At 30.2% G+C, this 21,595-nt stretch overlaps 2 protein-coding genes and 1 long non-coding RNA gene across 9 annotated transcripts in view; 1 reads left to right on the top strand and 2 right to left on the bottom strand.

Moving 5' to 3' along the window:
* gig (TSC complex subunit tuberin) overlaps window positions 1-10,296 on the top strand; it is a 36,780-nt gene extending 26,484 nt beyond the window's left edge. For all 4 annotated transcript variants that reach the window (XM_074140760.1, XM_074140759.1, XM_074140758.1 and 1 more), the window contains 22 exons: window positions 79-300; window positions 919-1,120; window positions 1,199-1,317; window positions 1,393-1,561; window positions 1,787-1,948; window positions 2,073-2,269; window positions 2,622-2,729; window positions 2,814-2,968; window positions 3,367-3,521; window positions 3,904-3,947; window positions 4,047-4,101; window positions 4,185-4,262; window positions 5,357-5,481; window positions 5,575-5,671; window positions 6,423-6,594; window positions 6,675-6,801; window positions 6,912-7,081; window positions 7,277-7,412; window positions 7,494-7,709; window positions 7,988-8,128; window positions 8,863-9,033; window positions 9,937-10,296. In XM_074140760.1, coding sequence (XP_073996861.1) covers window positions 79-300; window positions 919-1,120; window positions 1,199-1,317; window positions 1,393-1,561; window positions 1,787-1,948; window positions 2,073-2,269; window positions 2,622-2,729; window positions 2,814-2,968; window positions 3,367-3,521; window positions 3,904-3,947; window positions 4,047-4,101; window positions 4,185-4,262; window positions 5,357-5,481; window positions 5,575-5,671; window positions 6,423-6,594; window positions 6,675-6,801; window positions 6,912-7,081; window positions 7,277-7,412; window positions 7,494-7,709; window positions 7,988-8,128; window positions 8,863-9,033; window positions 9,937-10,152 — 3,237 coding nt within the window. In that variant the 3' untranslated portion in view covers window positions 10,153-10,296. The remainder of the gene's footprint in view (window positions 1-78; window positions 301-918; window positions 1,121-1,198; window positions 1,318-1,392; window positions 1,562-1,786; window positions 1,949-2,072; window positions 2,270-2,621; window positions 2,730-2,813; window positions 2,969-3,366; window positions 3,522-3,903; window positions 3,948-4,046; window positions 4,102-4,184; window positions 4,263-5,356; window positions 5,482-5,574; window positions 5,672-6,422; window positions 6,595-6,674; window positions 6,802-6,911; window positions 7,082-7,276; window positions 7,413-7,493; window positions 7,710-7,987; window positions 8,129-8,862; window positions 9,034-9,936) is intronic.
* An 802-nt stretch (window positions 10,297-11,098) lies between these two features.
* On the bottom strand, window positions 11,099-12,005 carry LOC141460596 (transmembrane protein 186). The gene is made up of 3 exons (XM_074140769.1): window positions 11,794-12,005; window positions 11,566-11,711; window positions 11,099-11,487 (listed from the first exon to the last, which is right to left on the bottom strand). Exons 1-3 carry the CDS (start codon window positions 11,910-11,912, stop codon window positions 11,177-11,179), a joined length of 576 nt encoding a protein of 191 aa, XP_073996870.1. The 5' UTR covers window positions 11,913-12,005; the 3' UTR covers window positions 11,099-11,176.
* Window positions 12,006-15,713: 3,708 nt separating this feature from the next.
* LOC141460600 (uncharacterized) lies at window positions 15,714-21,586 on the bottom strand. 4 transcript variants are annotated; one of them, XR_012462209.1, is made up of 5 exons: window positions 21,284-21,426; window positions 19,931-20,003; window positions 19,577-19,688; window positions 19,019-19,149; window positions 15,714-16,241 (listed from the first exon to the last, which is right to left on the bottom strand). It is a non-coding gene; the product is annotated as an uncharacterized lncRNA (long non-coding RNA). The 4 variants fall into 4 exon arrangements; XR_012462208.1 differs by lacking the exon at window positions 15,714-16,241 and adding an exon at window positions 18,093-18,621; XR_012462210.1 differs by lacking the exon at window positions 15,714-16,241 and adding an exon at window positions 21,447-21,586 and having other exon boundaries at window positions 18,923-19,149; window positions 21,284-21,369.
* Between the last annotated feature and the right edge of the window lie 9 nt (window positions 21,587-21,595).

Below are 21,595 nucleotides of genomic sequence, written 5' to 3'. Positions count from 1 at the left end.
AAATTAATTTTCTTAGTTCCTCTGTTCCTTTATTAATATTTTCAAATATTAACTCAGCCCGCTACTAATTTTTTCCAGATATTAAATCGAGCATTCGAGCAAGGAATCATAGCTAAAGGAGAAGAAGAAGCAGAAGATATAAAAATGACTGCTCATGGTCTTGTACAAGGATTGAAAACTGCTATGTACCAACATCCGCCGACCCCGGCAATCAGAGCGTTCACATTGATGACAAGCCATTTGGATAAACATTATTCAAATTCAGCCAATCTTAATCAAGTTACTTCTATACGTTTTATGGTAGCGTTTTGTTTTTTGTTGTAGTCGTAACTTTATGTGTAGTCTCATTTAGTCGAAGACTTCAGTTTAACTCAAAGATTTTAATCCTTCTTTGAGAGTTCTTTCCTAAATGCATTTTTTTAAACCATTGATTAGCTTTGATTATCCAAATACATGTTGAAGTTTCCAGTATCTTTTGTGGTTGCTCGTCAAAATTTTAATTTAAAGTGTTCGCTTTTTATCTACATTCAGTTGAAGTACTTATATTTCTACAGAAAAAAGTGAAAAAACAGTGGTATACAACTAATAATAGTAAAGTTAATATTAATATATATAAATAAATCTTTATATTTACGTATATTTCAATATATGTTTACATAAATCTGTATATATATAAATGTATATGTATATATAGGTAGGAGATTTTAGATTCAGTTCACCATTTGTACTGCATCTGATTTTTCGATCAGCTGATGCAACAGGAATATTACTGTGCAAGATCAGTAACTTCAGTTACTCTCTGTACCACAAGCTTCTCTAAGCCGGCTTCCAATCCCTATATAATATTTTATAACTTTCGTCATGGATTTCTGTTAAATTTGTTTAAATAAGCAAATCCTATTTTCATTAATGTTACAGATGCTGGAGTGCATTTTACATTTAAGAGCCGATAAACACTATAGAATGGGTATTGCTTCAGCAAATCCTCGATACAGTATGTTTTTAACGGCCCACAACGCTGTTACTACGACCGCTGCAGATTCTTCTAGTGATCTCTTGTATACATTACCAATTCGACAAGCTACTGCAGCAATTATCAAAGCTCTTAGATATGAATTAGGTTTTTATTTTTTTTATTTTTAATGGAATAGTTCTGTTTATTAGTTATAAATTTATTTTAATTTATATAAATTCACAGACTGGAAGGTAATGTTACTTCTACTCCAGGAGATACCCAATATGTTGAAAAATAGGGCCTTACTAGTATCAGAACACAGCTCAGAAGTAGATTTAATAGCGAATGCAATATGCATAATGGTAATGTACTTTTTAATTAATTAATTTTTTGTTTTTAATTTAGCCAGTCTTTAAAAATCTATAATTTGTTGAAAGGTTTCTGATAAAAGTCTATGTTTACCTGAAAGACTGAAGAATACGCCACCTAAGTTTACAAGATCAGATTTCCTGAATTACGTATTTCCAGTAGTTTCATCGCTTGTACCATATCATGCTCAACTGGAATCTACACTTCAACAACGGCTTATTAAAAGCCTGGAATGGGGTTCGTACATAAATGTTATATTTAATTAAAGTCAATTTTCCAATTAGAAGTAGTGCCTGAAGTTGTGGTTTTAATGCCTCGTGATCCCAAAAGAAGACAATGGTTAAAATAGAAGATACGTATTCCGATAAAAAAAAAAAAAAAAAAATGCTGTAATCCTGATTTAAAATAAGAATGTTTTACTTATATTCAAATTGCCATTTTTTTTTTAAATTTTTTTTGTAGGTCTAGCTTCTAAGTCGGCGCGACAATGTGTTACATCTTTGACAATATGTATACTGGAAATGCGTGATGCAATGGTTAAATTACTACCAGAAGTTTTATTAAATCTTTCTAAAATATCTGCCACTGTACATATAGCTATATCAATTTTGGAATTTCTATCAAGTAAGTGTTGAATCTTTATCAAATATTGTAATGAAGGATACGAAAGAGTAGGCTCACTTTTAAACTAAATTAAAGCTGCAACAATTGAAGTATTTATATTTTTGATTATTATTTCAATTTTCAGCTCTGACACAGTTACCAAAAGTATTTGCAAATTTCGTAGGAGATCAATATATGTCAGTATTTGCGATTTCGCTGCCTTATACCAATCATTTTAAATATAATCATTACACAGTATCGCTGGCACACCATGTTATTGCCGCTTGGTTTTTAAAATGTCGCCTACCTTTTAGAAGAGATTTTGTTAAATTCATTATAAAGGTAAATTGGTTAATTAAATTTTATACACATACGTTGTAACTTTTAATTCTATTTAAGTGGAAGTTGTTAGGGCTTGTTCTTCTTTTGCAGTTCCTTGCTAACAGCGAGTTAATGCTTTGCTGAACGCCTCTAAAAGTTTATTTCTATTTTCTTGCAATTTTCCTCTACATCTCAGAGCTTCTTTTCTAGTTCCAAAAAAGTCATTATGTTTTTTTGAACACTCTTCCACTGTGTAGACTTTCCAGAAATCCAAGCTCTCTCATCCCTTAAAATACCTTCAGATTTCCTAGCTTTTTTTTTTTTTTGCTACTTACGAATATTGATATAAAGCGAATTTTGTTTTTCTGTATAGGGATTAAAAGCAAATATGCTGCCGTTTGAAGAGGCACAATCTATAAAATCAGATATTGTGAATGAAGATTCCTCCAATAGAAAACGAAGTTCAAGTCTTACTGAACAAGTAATTCATTATTACTATTATTATTATTTGATAGTTGTTTCTGAAATTAATTATCTATTTATTAACTATATTTTTACTTATCAGGGAAGCTGTAAAACATCAACTGCTCCCGCAAGATACGACATTAAACCTCCGAAGAAGGTTGATGGCCTCCTGGCTTTTCACCAAGAACTTACAGAAACTTGTATAGATTTAATGGCAATGTATACATTTTCTACTTGTTCGCCAATTCCAAAAAGGTATTTCTTGTTAATTTCATGTAATTACTACCTTGGCCTTGGGACTTAAATAGAATTAAAAGAAATTTTTAGTATGAGATGACCTATTAAACTGAAAACTCCAGTAAAAACATTTAAATAAAGAGGAGTTATAATATTTCTAAAAAAAATTGTTCTTAATTTTTAGATATCATAGTATCAACTTAAAATACAATTTTTGAGAGTTGTTTTCCAGAAAATCTCAAAAAATTCGTTCAATAAGGAATGAACCTTTTGGTTGGGCGGATATCGTTAGCTAGGTCCTAAAAGATTCCAAGCGAATCTTGACTTAGAAAAAAAAAATCCATAAAAAAGGATTAATCCATTAATTATCCTTACTGGTAAGGTAATATTTAAAAAACTACAATATTACGTTACAGACAAAGTACAGCGGAACTTTTATTAAGCGGTGGACAAAGTATGACTTGGTTGCTTGGTAATAAATTGATTACCGTCACTACAAGCGGTTGTACTTTGAAGGCACTGAAGCATGGTCTATGTGACAGATGTTTTCAAGTCTGTCGTATTCAACCAGGTTAGTTTTAATTGATTTTAAGTTCATTTATTCTTACATTCATTGTGCTGAATATATTCTCGGTCTTTCATGAAGGTGACTATAGCGGCTTAATGATCTTTCGTTATTAAGAAGTTATTACTGACGAATACTTATGATCGATCCCAAACTATAATTTATCACATACACTTTCACATTTTTCAAAACAATCGACTAAAATCTGAATAAACACGTACATTTAAAAGAGCTATTGATCTTTAGATCACAGTATATTTCTTTTATTGCCAATTTCTGTAAATAATCTGACCTTATGTAAATGTAACCTTCTTGAAGGGTTTTCTTTCACAAAGGTCTGATTTCTGGTACTTCTATTTAATGGAAGTTAACTTTATTCTTTTTTCAGATCATTACAGTCCAGTTGAAAGTGAAGAGAGCAGGACAAAAAAGGTAATTAGTAGAACTAATGAAGTAAGTTTAAGTTTTATTTACCTATTACCAACTTAAGTATAAAATGAATATATTTAAAACTATATCTCTATATTCCAGGGTTTGCCTACAACTCCAGATAAAGAAAAACCCACCGGATTGGAAACAGGAACAAGTAAACTTGAACATGTTGAATGTGGCGTTACTTTTGATAGAAATTCAATAATGAGATGTTTTTTCTTATCTTGGATGTTTCAGGATTTGAGAAGTATGAAAGACAGGTGTGCGCATGTTGGTGTAAAGGGTGGGCGGAGATTTACATTCGTAGACCTACTGGTTAGTTTTTTTTTTTTTTCTCATCACCATTATTTTTATTGCCCTTTTTATTCTTAAGTGATCTGGTACAATCAGCAAAGCTTTCTTTGACATGCTATTCGTACAATTCCTGGGCTTCTTAGAATAGCAGGTAATGTGAGCCATATTTCTTTTTGGAACGTTTTCGTCTTTTAGGGGATATGTTATATCCTCTTCGGCTAGGTCAAAATTTTTAGGAGAAATCAAGTGGCTTTACTTTGGTGAAAGCTTTCGGAGGAACTGAGTAAGAACAGTTTAACTGAGCTGTTGCTGAAGACGGTCTGCTCTTTTTTGTCTTCAGATAAATACCAGGTGTTGGAAGAGGATTTATCATCCTTAAAACCACAGCAGATTTTAGGATTTCTGAGGTTGGACTAATTTTCGTCTAATTCACATAACTTTTTCAGTACATTGTGCAAGTGTTTTAGAAGTCGAAGTAGTGCTGCTGTTCTTGTTAGGCTTGGAAACTACAGGGACTTCAAATCCTTGATGAAATAACTCATTAGTTCACTACCTCCAATGAGAATTCGCTGGGTGTAGACTATCTACTTTCATAACTATACAACTACCATCTGAATTACAACAAAAGTACTCTACTTCTTCAGTTACTAGTTTTTAATTTTTAATATCCGCTTCATTAGCAAGCGCTATGTTAGCTTTTTGACACTTGATACGTTCCATGGGTTTATTTAAGTTTATTTAACGTAGTGCCGTTGAAGTAGTAGTCACTTCTTCAGGCACCTCGAAGGCCCTGAGAGAGTTCTAGCCAGACAATGCAATTATTATTTTTAATAAAGAAAACTATTATTTAAACTACTCACACACACAAAAAAAAAGACTCCAGCCTCTTATGTATTCTCTTTGTATGGTAATCTTGTTAACACTCAGTGGGCAAGGTTGTCGCTTTCCAGAGGGAAGTTACCTATAATCCCATGGCTACACTCAAGGCCGTCGAATGTCGAGACTATCAATTTTCATCATTTTAATTTATAAGAACGCTAAAATTCTGTTCATTCTTCATCTTAAGGGATTTTATTTCAAATGTTATTACATTGAAATCAATAAAACAATTTCAGGAGCAATGTCATGGGTGATGAGGCTACAGAATGAACCTCATTCTGCGCATATGCAAGATTATTCTAACTCTGATTTGTCTACTCTTTTTCTTCCATCTTTCGGAGGCAGACAGTTCGATGAGCAGGTAAATTTTGAAAAGCTTTAAAATAAAATAAAACATTAAAAAAAAAAACAAAAAAAATTGTTTAACTATATACTGTACTTGTGTTAATTGCAGGTAGTATCAAGAACATCAGAACGAGTCGCTTCTGAACCAGTTAGTATTCCATGTTCTCCTATAAGAAGAAACACACATCATGATTTTGAAGATTTTGGTGAGAACCATTTACTGTTTTTTTCTTTTTTACTCTAAACGAAAAGTTATCTTTTGCTGAATTTTTCCAATTGGTTTCTGTTAAACGATATGTGGTTATGTGAACCCTCAAATTTTATACATTATTTGGGTACCGCCAAGGAACCCGACATCACACTAAGTAAAAAATCCTTCAACTGATGTAGCAATTTATTGAAAAGGTTTATTCACTTTTTTAAATATGTTCTCAGAAAAGACTCCTATGATTTTCTTCACTCTTTGCACTGACGTAGAACTAAAACTTTTATTAATGAAAATTGGATTAAGGGTAGGCATTTCTTACAAAGGATGGATGGTGAGGATCAATTTTCTTGAATTGTGCGCTTTGGATGTAAATTAAGGTCCTACCACTTATATATTGTTATGAAAGTTTATATTTATTATAAAAATAAATTCGTTGCGATTTCCTTTACAATAGTTTCCTACGATTTTTATTTTTAAACTTTGTGTTATTTTACAACTATGTACGGTTCTAGTAACTGATAATAGAAAAAATTTATGAAATTAGGAGTTTGAAGAAAATGTATGATTTAAATAGGGAAATCTATAATAAGAGGCATTTTTATTTTTACTACCAGCCGTTTTTTGTTTATAATGGATAGTCCGCTAAAAAGAGATCAGTCTTCTATTTCTTGTCGTCTTCAAGCAAATATTATTAATAGCATTATTTGATTTTTTTGTAATTTCAATTCATCAAGTATTTTTTTTCTAAGGACTAGAAAATATTGCTGAAGAGGGAAGTGGAAGGAGCAGAAATCCAGTTAGAAGATCGAATTCAAGTCCGGAAATGAGCTCGAATTGGAAGAATCCTCTGTTAATAAATTCATCTGATTCTGATCTTGATCTTGATGCAAAAAAGAAACAAAATTATTCCAAAGACATGAGGTAATTAAATTATTATAAATTATAAATCGAACAATATAAAGTACATGTACAGAAAAAAAAAAGTTTCAAATTCTTTTAAGGGGTAATTGTGAAGCTATACCAGAAGAAATGGGCACAACACCTCCTACCTCTGAAGCCCTAATGCTTGCACCTATGGACAGAGTGGATGCCAAACCACCTGTACCAGCATCTCCCAGACTCCCAAGGGTACGTATTTAGTTAAATTTGACATTTTGCCCTGTTTAAAATTCTGGGTTTTAAATTTTCTAACCTGAATTTTTTGTTTTTGTTTTTCTATTCCGTTTTACCATATAAAGGACGTATCAGATCTTTCTGCTTTGCCACCGTTAGCATTTAAAAGAGATCGAGGACATACTATATCTGTAATGAGTCCTATACGTAAGCCTGGTAGCAGGGATTGGGATCCACGACCTAGAAGCCCTAAACCCAAGGAAACATCACAACATAGATCTGGCGTTAATCCATCGTGAGTAATAAGGAATTAATAAATAAATATCAATATGCAGTTCTGTACGGCATAACAGGCCACTACCCTGAACCTAAGTGTTCTAGATAAGACAAACAACTTTTATTAACCACTGAATCTTCTGACTCATCAGTTTAGGCTGAAATTTGCAATATTATTCTGTTTTTAATTAATTTAATTGCTAAAAAATTCCAGATTTGTCTTCCTACAGTTATATCATTCAGCTCATTTTGGTCCACCATATGAAAGGCCTATTCTTGTATCTAACACTCCTTCAGTATTGACCACTCTTAAAAATCTGGACTGGATTCCTCCTTATGAAGCGCATAAGGTAATTTTAGTAATCATTTAATTTTTATATTTAGTTTTACTTCAAAAATGCTCAAATAAATAACGAAAATCATGGTTCCAGATTGGAGTTCTATACGTAGCCCCTGGCCAAGTAAATTCTGAAGTTGATATACTCCGCAATGAGCATGGATCTCCTCGTTATGTAGAATTTTTACAGAGATTGGGTACACTGATCAATCTTGCAGAAGCTGATAGGCAGCACCTTTTCTTAGGTGGTCTGGACACCAATGGAAGTGATGGAAAATTTGCTTATATTTGGCAGGATGATGTTATGCAGGTATATATACACTTTTTAGCATTCTTATTATGAGTTTCCTGTCATTTAGTTAGGAAAAATCGTTAAAACGAATCAATCAAGTCAAATTGAAACTTTTTTGTCGTTCTTAACAGAACAAAATCCACTGTTCAACAGAGGTAATTACAGAATTGCATTCCTGTAATTCTTAATTAAATAACACTGTGCCTCCAGTAGAAAACAGCTCTCATAAATTCAAGAACGCCTGGGCAGTTTAGTGCCAAACCAATATGTTTTTAACCAATAAAATATATTTTTAGGTAATTTTCCATGTTGCCACCTTGATGCCAAATGCACCCAATGATCCTCAGGCCAATAATAAGAAGCGCCACATTGGAAATAATTACGTGACCATTGTATATAATGATAGCGGAGAAGACTATAATTTTAATACACTAAAGGTAAATTTAAAAAAAATATATATATATTACTTTTAATATTATTAAGTCCGCAGTGCTGGTTGTTCGCAACACACACGTTTTTTTTTTATGTTTTTGACCTGTTCGGATTTTCATCCATCAGAGAATGATTAATCAGTTCTCCCACTCGTCAAGTCAAATTCTCTATACCAAGCAAATAAAATACGTCTAATGATGTATGAAAATATGAAACGGGATAGAAACCTAAAAAAACATGCGAGATGGTTTGAAACAGCGTGTGTTGCTTTTTTACTGTTACAAGTTGGAAATTTTGTCTTATGCTTAGTTTTTATTCTATGGTTATTATTAATTAACAAATTGCTTAAAATTCTTTTATTAATTGCTATTCTTTTAAAATTAAACGTAATCCATGATTTTATAATCGCCTCTAAGTAACGTAACGCATAAATAAGAGTTTTTATTATTAATTTATAATTATATAAGTAAAGTAATCGCCTACTTTTTCAGGCGGGGCTTAACGTCCAACTACCAATTAGGTGTCGTGGACGGAGGCGAATAGCAAACGTACTTTACTGTAAATTTCTTTTATTAACCATTAAATAAAATCCAAGGCCTAAAGACCGGGAATCGAACCCAGTACCACAATACATATTAGCTTTGCAGGTCTCGCCTCTAACCGCTCGGCTACCGTGGCGCCTTTATAATTATATATATACGTATATATTATGTGTTGTGGTTTTTTTAAATTTATTTAGGCGCAGTTCAATTATGCAGTTGTGGTCGTGGAGCCATTAGAACACGGAACCAATCAGGTGGTAGTTAAAGCAAAAGAGGATCTTGTTCAACAGATTTGCCATACAGAGTACAAAGTCATATCAGATCAGAGTGTAGCTATTTTGGCCAGGCAGCTGGCTTTACATTCCAATGTAAGACTTCTTTTTTTAAATATTTTTTTCAATTTAGTTAAAAATATTAAATCATTTATCCTCAGTTCACCTACCCATTGGATGATGCTTTATTTATGGAATCTCTTGTTTATGTTTATATAACAATTTATATTTTTAGTGCATAAAATTACTACAATTTTCTTTCTATGGTCACGAAATTCTTAGCTTCTTTACACGTATTCAAAAGATAAGGTGCTTTGAAAAGGCTTATCAGTGCCTTCAAGTCGGGCGGTTTATGCTATTTCTGATCATAACGACGTCCGCTTAGGTCTCTCTCTCATTTTCTCTTTATTTCTGTTCATTGCTCTCTCTAAAGTAAGAGCTTTCTCTGATGCCTCTTTTTTCCGAGCCTCTCTCTGTCGCCACCGTCTTTAAACTTAAAAGTTTTCTCAGGCCCTTGATCGTGTATCCAACACAACCTGGCTCTCTTTCTTGCCCTTCTTACTTACCTGTCTTATGAAAAAAAATTCACTCTTCTAGCATTCTTTTCAGTAATCCTATCTATCTTAATTGCAGAGTTTTCTCTTCCAAAAGGACAGAACTGGTATTGTAAAATTTCTTATTCTGTCTAGCTTCTTATCCGCTAAATGTTCCTCCTTTCTTTTGCACTCATCAATTGTAGTGCAAATCGAGTGATAGGTGTAGTTGCGCACATCTTGACTGTATCCTGATGCCCTTTGTTTAGCGTTAGTGTTTGCATGTGTTTTGGGGCTTAAATATGGAGAGTCATAGCCATGATCCCAGAAATAGAGATTACTCCACTTACCCTCACGAAATTTTTCAAGTTTTAAGAATGAAACATAGTATTGAGTGGACGTGTGCCTTTACTAAAAGTGATAAATCGAACATCCCTATCTGATCTTCTAAATAATAAACTTACAGCTGGCTTCAATGATTTCTTCGCAAAAGAACCACCGTGCACGTGAGCCATACGCATCAAATTGGTTGGAGAGATTGAGACTGATCAAAAGGATCCATACTAAATTGCAACAAGAACAACAAGGTTCCGGTGGCAGTGGAAGCGGATCTGACGAAAGGTCACATGTAAGGCATAATGTACATAGAATGCAAATGGATGAATTCACTGAATATACATAAAAATAAACCTAAATGATAAATTATTCAACGTATATTAAATATTTCTTTTTCTTTACTGATGTTTCCTTACTTATTATGATTTGATATTGTATTAACTGTACATTTTTTAAAAATAATAAAAATGGTTTGAATTATTAGATAGAATCATTGTTAAATTATTAATAAATATAACATTTCTTATTTTTTAACCATTACCTATTTTTTCATGTTCCAGGCTTTAATTTTTAGAGGAAGACAGCAAAATTAAGACTATAATTATTCAGAGAAATAAAAACCTATTTTTATAAACATTCAACAGATAATTTAACATTCATTTAATGATAATGAGCGGTTATTTCTCACCTTTGATTCGTATCGTATTGTTTTTTTATCTAAATTTGATTATCACAGTATTCCTAAAGACATGCAACCTTTTTGGATTTGCAATACCCCTCATGTATAATGGCATACACAACAGCTGTTTCTAGTTCTTTTAGAGCCCAATAATATACGCTAGATCAATTTTTCAGGAGCTCGCCAAACATAATTAAATTTCCTCCAGTTATTTTATTTCAATGGTACGAAAATTTAGCTCGAACAGAGCATTTAAATAATAATTTTATTTCCTTTATTAAATATTAAGTGTAACCACTCGCTGAGATCAAACATAGCCCCAATCATGATTAGGTACTTCCATATAATATAAAGCCGGTTCATCACTATTTCAGAATTTAGACATCAAGGTCGAAAGGCATACCTTACACTTATTAAATAAGTTCAAATACAAATTATGTAGTTGAATTTATTATTTTTTTTTTTTTAATTTCGCTTAATAGTCTAGTTAGTAATCTAGACATAAAATTATAGCAAGAGAAAAAAAAATTGTCAATTTACGATTTCTTCTATTTTCTACATAGCAATATAAAATTTAATTTAATATAACGCAGAAATTATTATAAATGAGCAATTTGTAACAAAAAAAAATATATTTAAAAAATAAATACATATAAACACTTTTTTTATAAGGCTTACAAATATATTCTCCTTATTCTAATTCGTGACAAAAAACTGTTTTAAAGGAATCTTCATCAACTATCTTGCCATATTTAAGGCTTAATTTAAATGGATGTCTACTGTTATACAGATAAAGTCTTCTGAATAAGAAATCAGAAGGAAATCTAGGAGAATTAGTAAGAGGTAAAAAATCTTCTACACCATAAATAGCTTCCTTTCTTCGGCCCCAATAATCAAGGTATGCAAGTTTTACTTCTTGCTTGTCCTCACTGAAGTAAACATACCCTATCAACTCTGTACAAAGCTGTCCAATAGAAAAGATAGCTACGGTTGATGCTAGAGCTGTTTAAAAAAAAATTGATCTGTTTTACGACATGGAAAAAAAAACTTTTACAGGCATTTAAGATTCCTGTTACTTACCAATCGTAGTTACTACTGTAGGAAGACTGGGATCGCATACGTTAAAATAATTGGCTATAAAGGAACCTGGAATACTGGTAGTAGCTGCTACAAGTTGTAATCTCTTGAATTTGTTTAAAACAGAACATAGTGTTATTTGAGGTAATCTAAAAAAATAAAATAACCATAATGACTTATAAACCACCCAGTTAAAAATAATATGCACCTTTCACAACACTCTATACATGCCTATATATGACTTTATATTTATTTTTATCAGGAATTTCACTTGTTTTACAGTATGTTGGCCTCAAAAAATGAGTGCAAGTAACACGTAAAGTATTTGATTTCATTAATACGGGAAGCATGACTACTACTTGATCAAATCTTTTAGACAACTGATATCATCGACGTACTTTTTTATCATTCCCTCCATGGTTATGTAAAAGACGATAACAAATATAACCTTTGGTATCGTCATGTGACCTGTTTTTTTTTCTTTCAGAATTTTATATATTCAAAGAACATTGATATGTAATTTCCTTATCTTTAAAAACTTTGATTTCAAATTAATTCTATCCGATAGATTAATTTCTACGGTATATTTAGTTAATTTAAATTATAAAACGTCCAATTCGGTAACTTTAAATATTTTTTAATTTTATTATTTATTTATTTTTTTGTTCTAGTTTGGAATTGAGTTGCTTTGATTATCTCAACAATAAACTAATACATTGAAAAAAAAATTAAATATTTACATATGTTTACTTTTACTGCATCTTGGTACTGATATCGATTATGAGGATGTTAGTATTTTTTTATGTTAGTATTTTAAAAAAGTTTTAAAGAAATTGCAATTTATATTTTCCTTCTAACTTCTTTATCGGATATTCTCAAGAAAATTTTCATTAGATAAAATACATAATTTGCCACATTACCTACTTGCAAGTATCTTTCAATAATTCGGAGTGTGCTCTTTTACTGTCTTAACTTTTGGAAATAGCAAAAAAAAAACAACATAACATTCGTACAAGGTCAAAATATAATAGATAAAATATTTCGTTTCTTATATCAATTGAAAAAAGTAATACTATCTAAAATAAAATGAAAACCTTCACATTATAGAATTACCTCAATTATCAGTTATGTTGTTGCTGGAATAGATGTTTAATGTTGCGTCATTTTTAATTTTCTCTGACTTTTCTTCGAAAGAGTATAATGATCGTATTAGATTCCCTTATTCTTCCAAGAAATATATTCTAATGATGTCTCAATTAAAAAGAGAACAAAATAACTCGAATACAAGTAACCACAGGGAGCTTCAAGTTTATTTTACATTTGAGGTCCAAACATATATGTAATAATGTAAACATTTAAATAAACTCTTATTATTATATATTTATATTATCTGAAGACCGACTGAAACTGTAGCAAACAAAAATCTTCAACCGAGAGTTTACTTTACTGAACGAATTATTAATTATTTTTCAAATGAGAATACTCACAGAATTCATTTCCATATTTTACTTGGGAAGAACTATATTGAATACCAATTTTCCAAAGATTATGTTGAGTTGACGGAATATTTGTAGCCCTCAGATGTACTTGGGTATGCTGGCGTGAGAGTTTCAGTTTTTGTAATAGATAAAAAGCATTTTATATTTGTAATATAATTAATTTAAATTATCTTTTTCTAAGATTTGAAGTATAATTTGTTTTATTTACCATGACAGAAAGAATCGACTACTGGCAAAAAACATTGAACACCTTTTATGCTTTTTATTTGATAAGTTTTAGGAGAGATATAATTTTTAAGAAAGTAGTACTCAATTTTTATTCATGTATTCTTAAACAGAAAAAATGAATATTATAAGAATAATACAAAAGAGCACTCTTTTGAACAACAATCTTGAAGTAATAAATATTTTCCTGGCAGAACTGCGGTTCCCTTAATGAATATTCGCGAAGTAATCTCTTCGTGATCACATTCAGTATTGTAAATCCCGCTTCATTGCAGAGACCAATTTCTGTATTATCCGCTGTCATTTGACCATCAAATCCTTTTTTCAGGAATAGAATATTGATGTTGGGGAAAAGAAGCATTCATATAAAATTTTACTGCAATTCTTCACATGATTACGTAAGTGGTTAGAATTAGAGAAGGAAAATGTAAGAGTCTGATGAACTATCTCTTGGCTGGTAAGTTTTTTACAGTTTAAATCGTGTCTGTTGAAATTTTGTATTTACTGTGGTTTTAAATGCTGGTTTCTGCATACCATTGTGTTAATAGAATATTTTATTTTTGTGCTAATTAGAAAAATATTTGTTGAATTAGTATTGAATTATTTGAAGAAAAATTATACCATATTTGATAATTTGAATTTTTGAATATGTAACTTCTACAATATTACTTCATTTTGACTGTGTTGGTCTCTCTATTTACAAACAATTTTTAAAGAATGAAATAAATGCTACGTGTAAAATAATTGTAATAGAAAGATAAGAAATGTACGAACTGATTCTGCATCTGCATCACTTTGCGCTGCAAAGAAACTAACTTTAAACAATGAGTTTTATCTTAAAATGATTTACTGAAGGCTAAACAAATGAGTACTACCACTACTACTACTTGAAATACTTTCACTGAAAATCAAAAAACTCAAAATGCTGAAATAGGTAAATCGCTGGCAAATGTCATGCTTATATTCAAGAGAATACTTTTCCCGTAACTAGTTTGCAGTTTGAAGTTGATTCCTTGTTAGCCCAAATTGATTGCTTAACGAATGATTAGAAGCTACTTGAAACTAAGTTGCAGTTGACTGTTGAGTTCCTTAAACAAGTAACACGAAGCAAAACAGTAGAAATAAATACATAATGTATCATGCTTGCAATGGGAAAATTTCTATCATTTTGCTGAAATCTCTGAGACATGGTTGACACCTCACATCAGTGATACTGTGGTAAATATGATAGTGTAAATTTATTAATTAACACAATATAATGTATTAGCCACTTCATGATTTTTTTTTCTTGATAATATAATATTGTTTTATAAAAATTTACCGGAACTAATTATTATTACAATTTGTTTAGGTATTCAATGTGTTCAATGCTATGAAGGTTGAACAAAAAACAGTACGTCGCTGAATGATTTTGACGTTCGAATTTTAAACAAATACTTCTAGCAAATGACCCCATTATATTTTAAAAATACTTCTTGCAAATGGCACCATTATGTTTAAAAGAAGTTGGTAAGGAAACAATTTTAGTTGATGTCAAATACTCTATTTATAAAGTTTTTGGAAAATTTGTTTGCCCCTTAGACCATATTATTAAAAATGAAATTTTTATTGTTTATTCAGTAAATGTGATAAATTTAAAAATCTTTAAAGAGCATATTATTATAATTTCCTTCGGCGCATCGACTGCATTGATCATTAGCACGAATTCAGTGTTTTCTGCTTAAATTCGCACCCCCCTCCCATATGAAAACAACTCTAAGTTTACAATTCTAAATTATTAATTCTACACAAAAAACCTACAGAACCTTTAAAAACATACTGTTTTAATTAATTTTATTTCAATATTTTTATAAAAATATTTTATGATTCATTAACACGTTGACCAACACATATAACCGCATGTAACCTCCCTCATTCAGTCAACAAGTGTGTGAGACATTAGTGTATAAGGAATCGAATTCTATCTTAACAAACTGATTCAATCTACCTCTGCTGGTGGATGAAAGTCAAAAACCTGCCAGGGGTACAACAAACATGAAGTTAAGACGGATAAGTTCAACATACTAATTGGAAATGGAAAAAAATTGTCTGAAACGTCTTATTTAAAAATAGAAATTAAGGATTTGAGACTGAAATTAGCTTATATACATAGATATAAGGTCAGTCGACTCTCATAATTGTTTAAAAGCATTTCAAATAATTGAAACTGGTTATGTAAAGCCAACGGAAGTAAGTAGAATTCAGGATTAATTTGTAAACGGTCTGTTAACTATCTGGGAGTAATCTATTCATACAGATTAGAGATTTCAAATTACGAAAAGAAACTTATTTGCTGAAGACCGAGTACAAATCGATGGGGTATGCACTAACTTTCTCTTCCAGCGGTTGAAGTGCTATGGAGGATACTCGGCACTATTTTTTTTCAAGTGTAGTGAAGACTACTTAGCAAGTCTCTCTGATTAAGAATCGTTCTTAACGTAGTAGTCACGTATAATGATCATTAAAAAAAGAGAATTTTTCAATTCTTATTTTACTATTTTCCATCAAGCATTCTCTATTTTATTTACTTTAGGGTTATTTTCACACAATTAATTTTGTTTATAACTTTATTAAGTTCATTATGAATGTAAATTTCTTTTGTAGTATAATTTTTTTTTTTTCTATTCAGTAAAAGAGTTTTTATCGTTCTTCGTTCTGGTAGGGCACATACTAGATTTTTTGGATTGTTCACAAAGAATAATATTTTAAACACCACTTTTTTTACCTGATCAGCTTTTTGAATGATTACGAATTGAATTATTCAACTTTTTGTTAAAATGAGTATCAGTTTTCTCCCATTCTTCTTTAAATCCAAATTAAGATACTTTGGTGATAGTAACTTTGGGAAATTTGTTCAATTGGTAAAGAAATGTTCGTAGCTTTCTTCTGCAAACCTTAGTTTTTCCAATTCAATACCTAAAAATAAATAAAAGGGCTTGTTAACTAATTCAGAATTCAGGTTGCTCTTCTTATTTGATTGGGAACAATATCAGGGCTCCGAAATATCAACTCACTTTATTTGTTGATAAAGATTTAATTTATTCTGTATATTTAAGGGAACATCTTTAGAGAAATCAAAATATCCATTCGTAGACTAAAGTTTAAGTATGAAGATAAATTTAAATCAAATTTATTACAATATTCATCTTTCAAAAAATTTTCCTCAAATTTTGGTATTCTTATCGCATCGATAGCAGATACTTTGCAAAACATTTTTATACAGGGCTTCGTTTCTATTCCATTTTCCAGCAATTCGCCGGCACGCAGTTACCCTTGAGATTACAACAGCATTTCTCCACCTAGTTGAGAAATTCACATCAATTTCTACATTCAGACGTTGTGATGTATGCAGATCACGCTTTCTTGCAGAGCTGGTTACAGGTATTTTTTTTTTTTACATTTAATTTAAATCTTTGCCTTTGTATTTTAAAAAGAAAAGTTATAATTTTTGTTGAAAGTTTTTAATTTGATTGATAAATTAATGATCAAACGTGCATGCTAATTCTGTACCATTTTCCTGTTAGATCATACAATTTTTAGTAGTGCTAATTTTTAATTCAATTGATAAAAATTACTAGTTCAATCAAATTAATCTTTTTTATTTTGCTTTTATTTTTTAGATATGTATACTACGTTTTCATTAGATGAAAAGGAAAGAAAGAAATAAAATCAATGCTTTAGTTGAATTACAGTCACATTTATTTAATTATAATTCAGTAAATAAGCTCTAATTATTTACAATAATGTTGATTTTTAGATTTAAAGCACACTGACATGGTTAAATGTGAGTGAAAGGTGCTCCTGTATTCTATAACTGCGAAACTCTCTGGAAGCCCAAGTGAAAAAGACGTAAAAGATCCATCTAATGAAAATATACCAACCAATTTGAGGAATCCATTAATAAAACAAGTAAGCGTAATATGCATGTTTGTTTCATAGACTAAGGTAAGAATTTTTACTTAAAAGTTGCATGTTTTCTTTGTAAAATGATAAAGATAATTTTGTTTTTTTTAATCATTATCTTTTACACGTCTCCCTATAGTTATGTATTTTAACTATTATTTTATATTTACCCTCTAAATATTCTTTTAACTCACACAAATACACAAGTGACATATACAACAATTAGACTGTTCTAAAGAGTGTTAGAAATAAAAAGGAATTATTTTGAAGTTCATAATACTTTACCAAGAGTTTGAGATATACGTAGTTCTTTAGCTTTCACAATAAAAATTAAATAATTTTGGACAAAATTGAGGTTTTTTTTTTTTATTGGAAATTACATAAATGGAAAATGGTTTACTTTAGCTGTAAAAAACCAATGATTTATAAATTGATGGCAGTAAAAGTTATTTAACTAGGACAAGATTAGCACAAGAGAAAGATTGCAAGGGGAAGGAGTAATTCAAATGTTTTAATGCTATGTGTTCAATCTAAAAAACTGATTTGTTTCCAAAATATTAAATTTCATTTGTTTTCAATTTTTCATTGTTTTTGTTTATTTCCTGTAAGATAAAAATGTATTTTTGAAAACGATTGAGTTTTGATGTATAGTATTTTTGGATAGAACACCATAATTAATGATTAACTCTTATAAACACTTTATTTCATCGAATAATTATGATTTTCAGATTGAAACATCTAATACTGTGGATACTACCTTCAAAACTATTCATCAAATGATGTTGAAATGAAAAAAAAGTTGAGGAAACATCCATTGGAATAAACAACTTTTGTTATGAATTAAATACTAAAGAAATGTATTATTCAGGTATTTGTATTTTTTTTTGTAATTTGCATGTTTGTATCACAATCTTATTTATTATATGAGTTTTCGACTTTCATGAAAAAAAAAAAAAAGGTATTATTTAGCTGGAGAATTAAGAAAAACATTTAGTTTAAAAAAAAAATCTCTTTATTTCATACCAATTTTTTGTTACATAGTCTTACATTCTATGATATATTAAAAAAATACATAAATAAATTAATAAAATACAGAAAGAAGTGCTAAAAAACATTTAAAACTAACAGAGAATCTTAAAAATAAAGAAATGTGGGTAAAAAAGCAAAAGTAGAAAATTAGTTCCAAAAAAATCCGTCAGAGGGCGCCACTTATCAAGCAGGTAAAAAATAGTTCACATATTTGCCACCAGGTAGCACTGCTGTAACGTTCCCTATATATACAGCTGTCAAAGGAATTTCTCTTCAGTACGACTTGAGTGATGCAGGGGGGTAGATCGCTCGCCGCTTCCAAGCATATCTATATCTAGTCTAGTCTAACATCCATCACCTCTCTCTGAAATGAATCATGAAGGTAGGGAGATGTTGTCACTTCGACGGTTCTCCCCACCCTGCCCCGCCCTCGCAACGAACTTAGTTATATAGCCTCTTGAGCAAGATGGCGGCAGTCAACTCACCTGTTCGCCAGTGGCCACTAGATCGCTCCAGCTGTCAGTTCCTCTTCCACACTCTCACGACTCTGTCAGCCATTTTTAACCTTCCTTTTGGGTTTACTTTTTTACTTATACCACTCTCTAGACTTTGTAACCTTCCTTTTAGGTTATCCTTTTCATTTTTTACGTTTATCATTTTCAATATTAATAAAATATCAATACTTTTTTATTAATTTTTTTTTTAACATGCAATTTTTAATTTTGATAAAAACATGCATATTACGTATAATAAATACATACATTTTTTTTATAGATTCCTGACCAAAGTTGTTGGTATATTTACATTGGATTGATCTTATACGTCTTTTCACTTAGGCTTCCATTGATGAACACTTTTGCATTCAGTACTCTGGGTATCACCAGTATTGATTCTGAAAATCATTATTTATTGTAATTTATATCATTGAAATGTTTAGTGAGTTTTACCTAGCATTAAGAAGCTAGAGAAAAACATCTGTAACCATTTATGTATATTATAAAAATTAAATAAAGAAGTCTAATTAAACTAAAGAATTGACTTTTTTTTTTAAAAAAAAAAAACCTAAATCTAATGAAAGATATTTCCATAATATAGCACTTATTCCTTATGAATAAAATTAATTTGATTGGAAAAATAAAATAACACACATTATCTACTAACATTAACATTATTATGGAATTATTTCTATGAAAAGGAATTAAAAAATTATAAGCTAATAACGACTAAGGCTAACGGCTAACTTAGTCTTAGAACTTTGCCCAACTCTGCATGCATTACACTAAAAATAAACATGCATATTACATATAATAACTACATACTTGTATTATTAATTGATTTTATATTTATGTGAGAGATGTTATACGTCTTTGTCACTTGGGCTTCCACTGATGAACACATGTAGGCAGTACTCTAGTATCAGCAGTATTCGATCTGAAAATATACATTATTCAATCAAAATATAGGGCTCACTGAGTGTAATCTTGAATAAAGAAACAATAGATAAACATCTATAATAATTTCATTCAATGAAAATGAAATAAATTTCAAAAAAGTACACTTATTATTAATCAAGCACAACTGTTCATAGATAATTTAAAATATTTCTAAACCTTTATCTAGAGTATGCATGCATTTATTCTAATATAAAGCTAATAAAGTGGTACATTACTCGCCTTCTGGTAAACTACAGAACTTCGTAAGTATTACTTGACATAGAATTTTTGCCCACTTAACTTCCTGGCTTAGCTGAAACATATTTAAACAAACGTTAGTTTAAATGGAATACTAAAGAGAACTTCAAGGTTTTTTATCCAATCTAACTAGCTGGATCTTTAAACAGGGACATTAGAATTTGGAGCAGTTTATTGAGTTAAAATGATTCTTCTAATTCTTAATTTTTAATTTTAAATCATCATAACAAAGAAGAAATTAGCTATTATCCGGAACTTTTACCTTTTCAAATGTTTTTTATTCATATAGTTGATTAAAGAAAGTACTGAATGCTGTTACGAAATAAATTCTTAAAAAAGTGAGAGTAAGATATTAAAAGCTCTATTATACTCAACTCATTCATAATTTAATGGTCGTATAATACAAATATATATTTATATTTAACTAAATTGTTATTGACTACTTTAATTCTTTTTGTTGCTGGCAAAAAGTTAATTCTAAATAAATAGAAAATTTACTTACTGAATCAGTAAGTCATGAATGAAGAATAATTGAGAAGAAACTGACAATTTTATAACAAGAAACGTTCCAATTGTATTGAAACATTTACTTTTCAAAGGTTTAATAAGTCAAATGCTAATATTTAGTTCGTATATAAAAAGGTATTCTAAGAATGTAGACACTACTAAGGTAATAGTAAGTGTTCATCACTTACCAATTTAATAATAGAACAAACACTCACCTAGAAATATAGGCCATCATTTTGTTAGAGAGAGAAGCTCAAAAAGCAGATCTTTTGTTAAATAAGACGCTTGTTGTTACATCGAACCTTAGAGGGAAATCTATGTCTTACGCATGCAAAAATGAATCAACCTCAATTAGAAATATTAGAAGAAGAAATGATTAAGATAAGAAATAAACTTTCGTTAAAGTAACTGAAAAGAGAAATATCAATGAAATTGGTGAAAGCGAAGAAGACAGATGCTTTGGAAGATGAAAAAAATAATAGAAAGGAAAATGCCATGGAAACAGTTAATTAAGTAGTTAGTAAACATTAAATTCATGGGATATTAAACATGAAATAATTAGAAATAACATGAGAAAAACTGAATATGACAGAACTCGTAAAAACAATATTATTCGCTTAGAACTGGAGGATTTAATTAACACGTAATAGATGAAAAGTATGGTAGAAGTAATGAAGTAACAAAAAAAAAAAAAAAAAAAGAATGCATTTGGAAAAGACGTACAATAGAGAAAATTAATAATGTAGATGTGGTTCGCTGAAGAATAATTCTTGGCAAGTGAAGATTTTTGACAATATGGATTCATATGTAATAACTGATTATTTTTACCTGGGTCCGTGAGTGCTTCTGAGTGTGATTCTGTTAACTTCTGATGTTAACCACAACAGAAACTCCATGTTCATGATGAATGATGCCTACGGAAACAAAAACTAAAAAGAAAACGATCGAATTGAGAAACATCTCTTAATTTAAAACCTAAAAAATTATTAACCAAGTATTACAGAGGAATTATTTGTATCCATAAACTAAAAATTTGATTTCACTTCGCAACCTAGGGTAGAATCGAGAACCTAAACATGTATTTTTCTGGACTTGAACAGTAACCACACTCAACCAAGTAGAATATTGCTCACAAATTTA

The sequence above is a fragment of the Rhodnius prolixus genome, unplaced genomic scaffold (genome assembly GCF_049639745.1).
Source record: "Rhodnius prolixus isolate KJV_2025 unplaced genomic scaffold, Rpr scaffold_6, whole genome shotgun sequence".
Taxonomy (NCBI): domain Eukaryota; kingdom Metazoa; phylum Arthropoda; class Insecta; order Hemiptera; family Reduviidae; genus Rhodnius; species Rhodnius prolixus.
The sequence above is the reverse complement of the archived record's forward strand: the minus strand, read 5'-3'. Positions and strand labels throughout refer to the sequence as shown.

Coding starts and splice junctions, on each gene's coding strand:
- LOC141460596 (XM_074140769.1), bottom strand. CDS start 11,912: ATGCTTCCCGTATTAATGAAATCAAATACTTTACGTGTTACTTGCACT. Junction 11,712..11,793: donor AAATATAAAGTCATATATAG/GCATGTATAGAG, acceptor TTATTTTTTTAG/ATTACCTCAAATAACACTAT. Junction 11,488..11,565: donor TACAGTAGTAACTACGATTG/GTAAGTAACAGG, acceptor TTTTTTAAACAG/CTCTAGCATCAACCGTAGCT.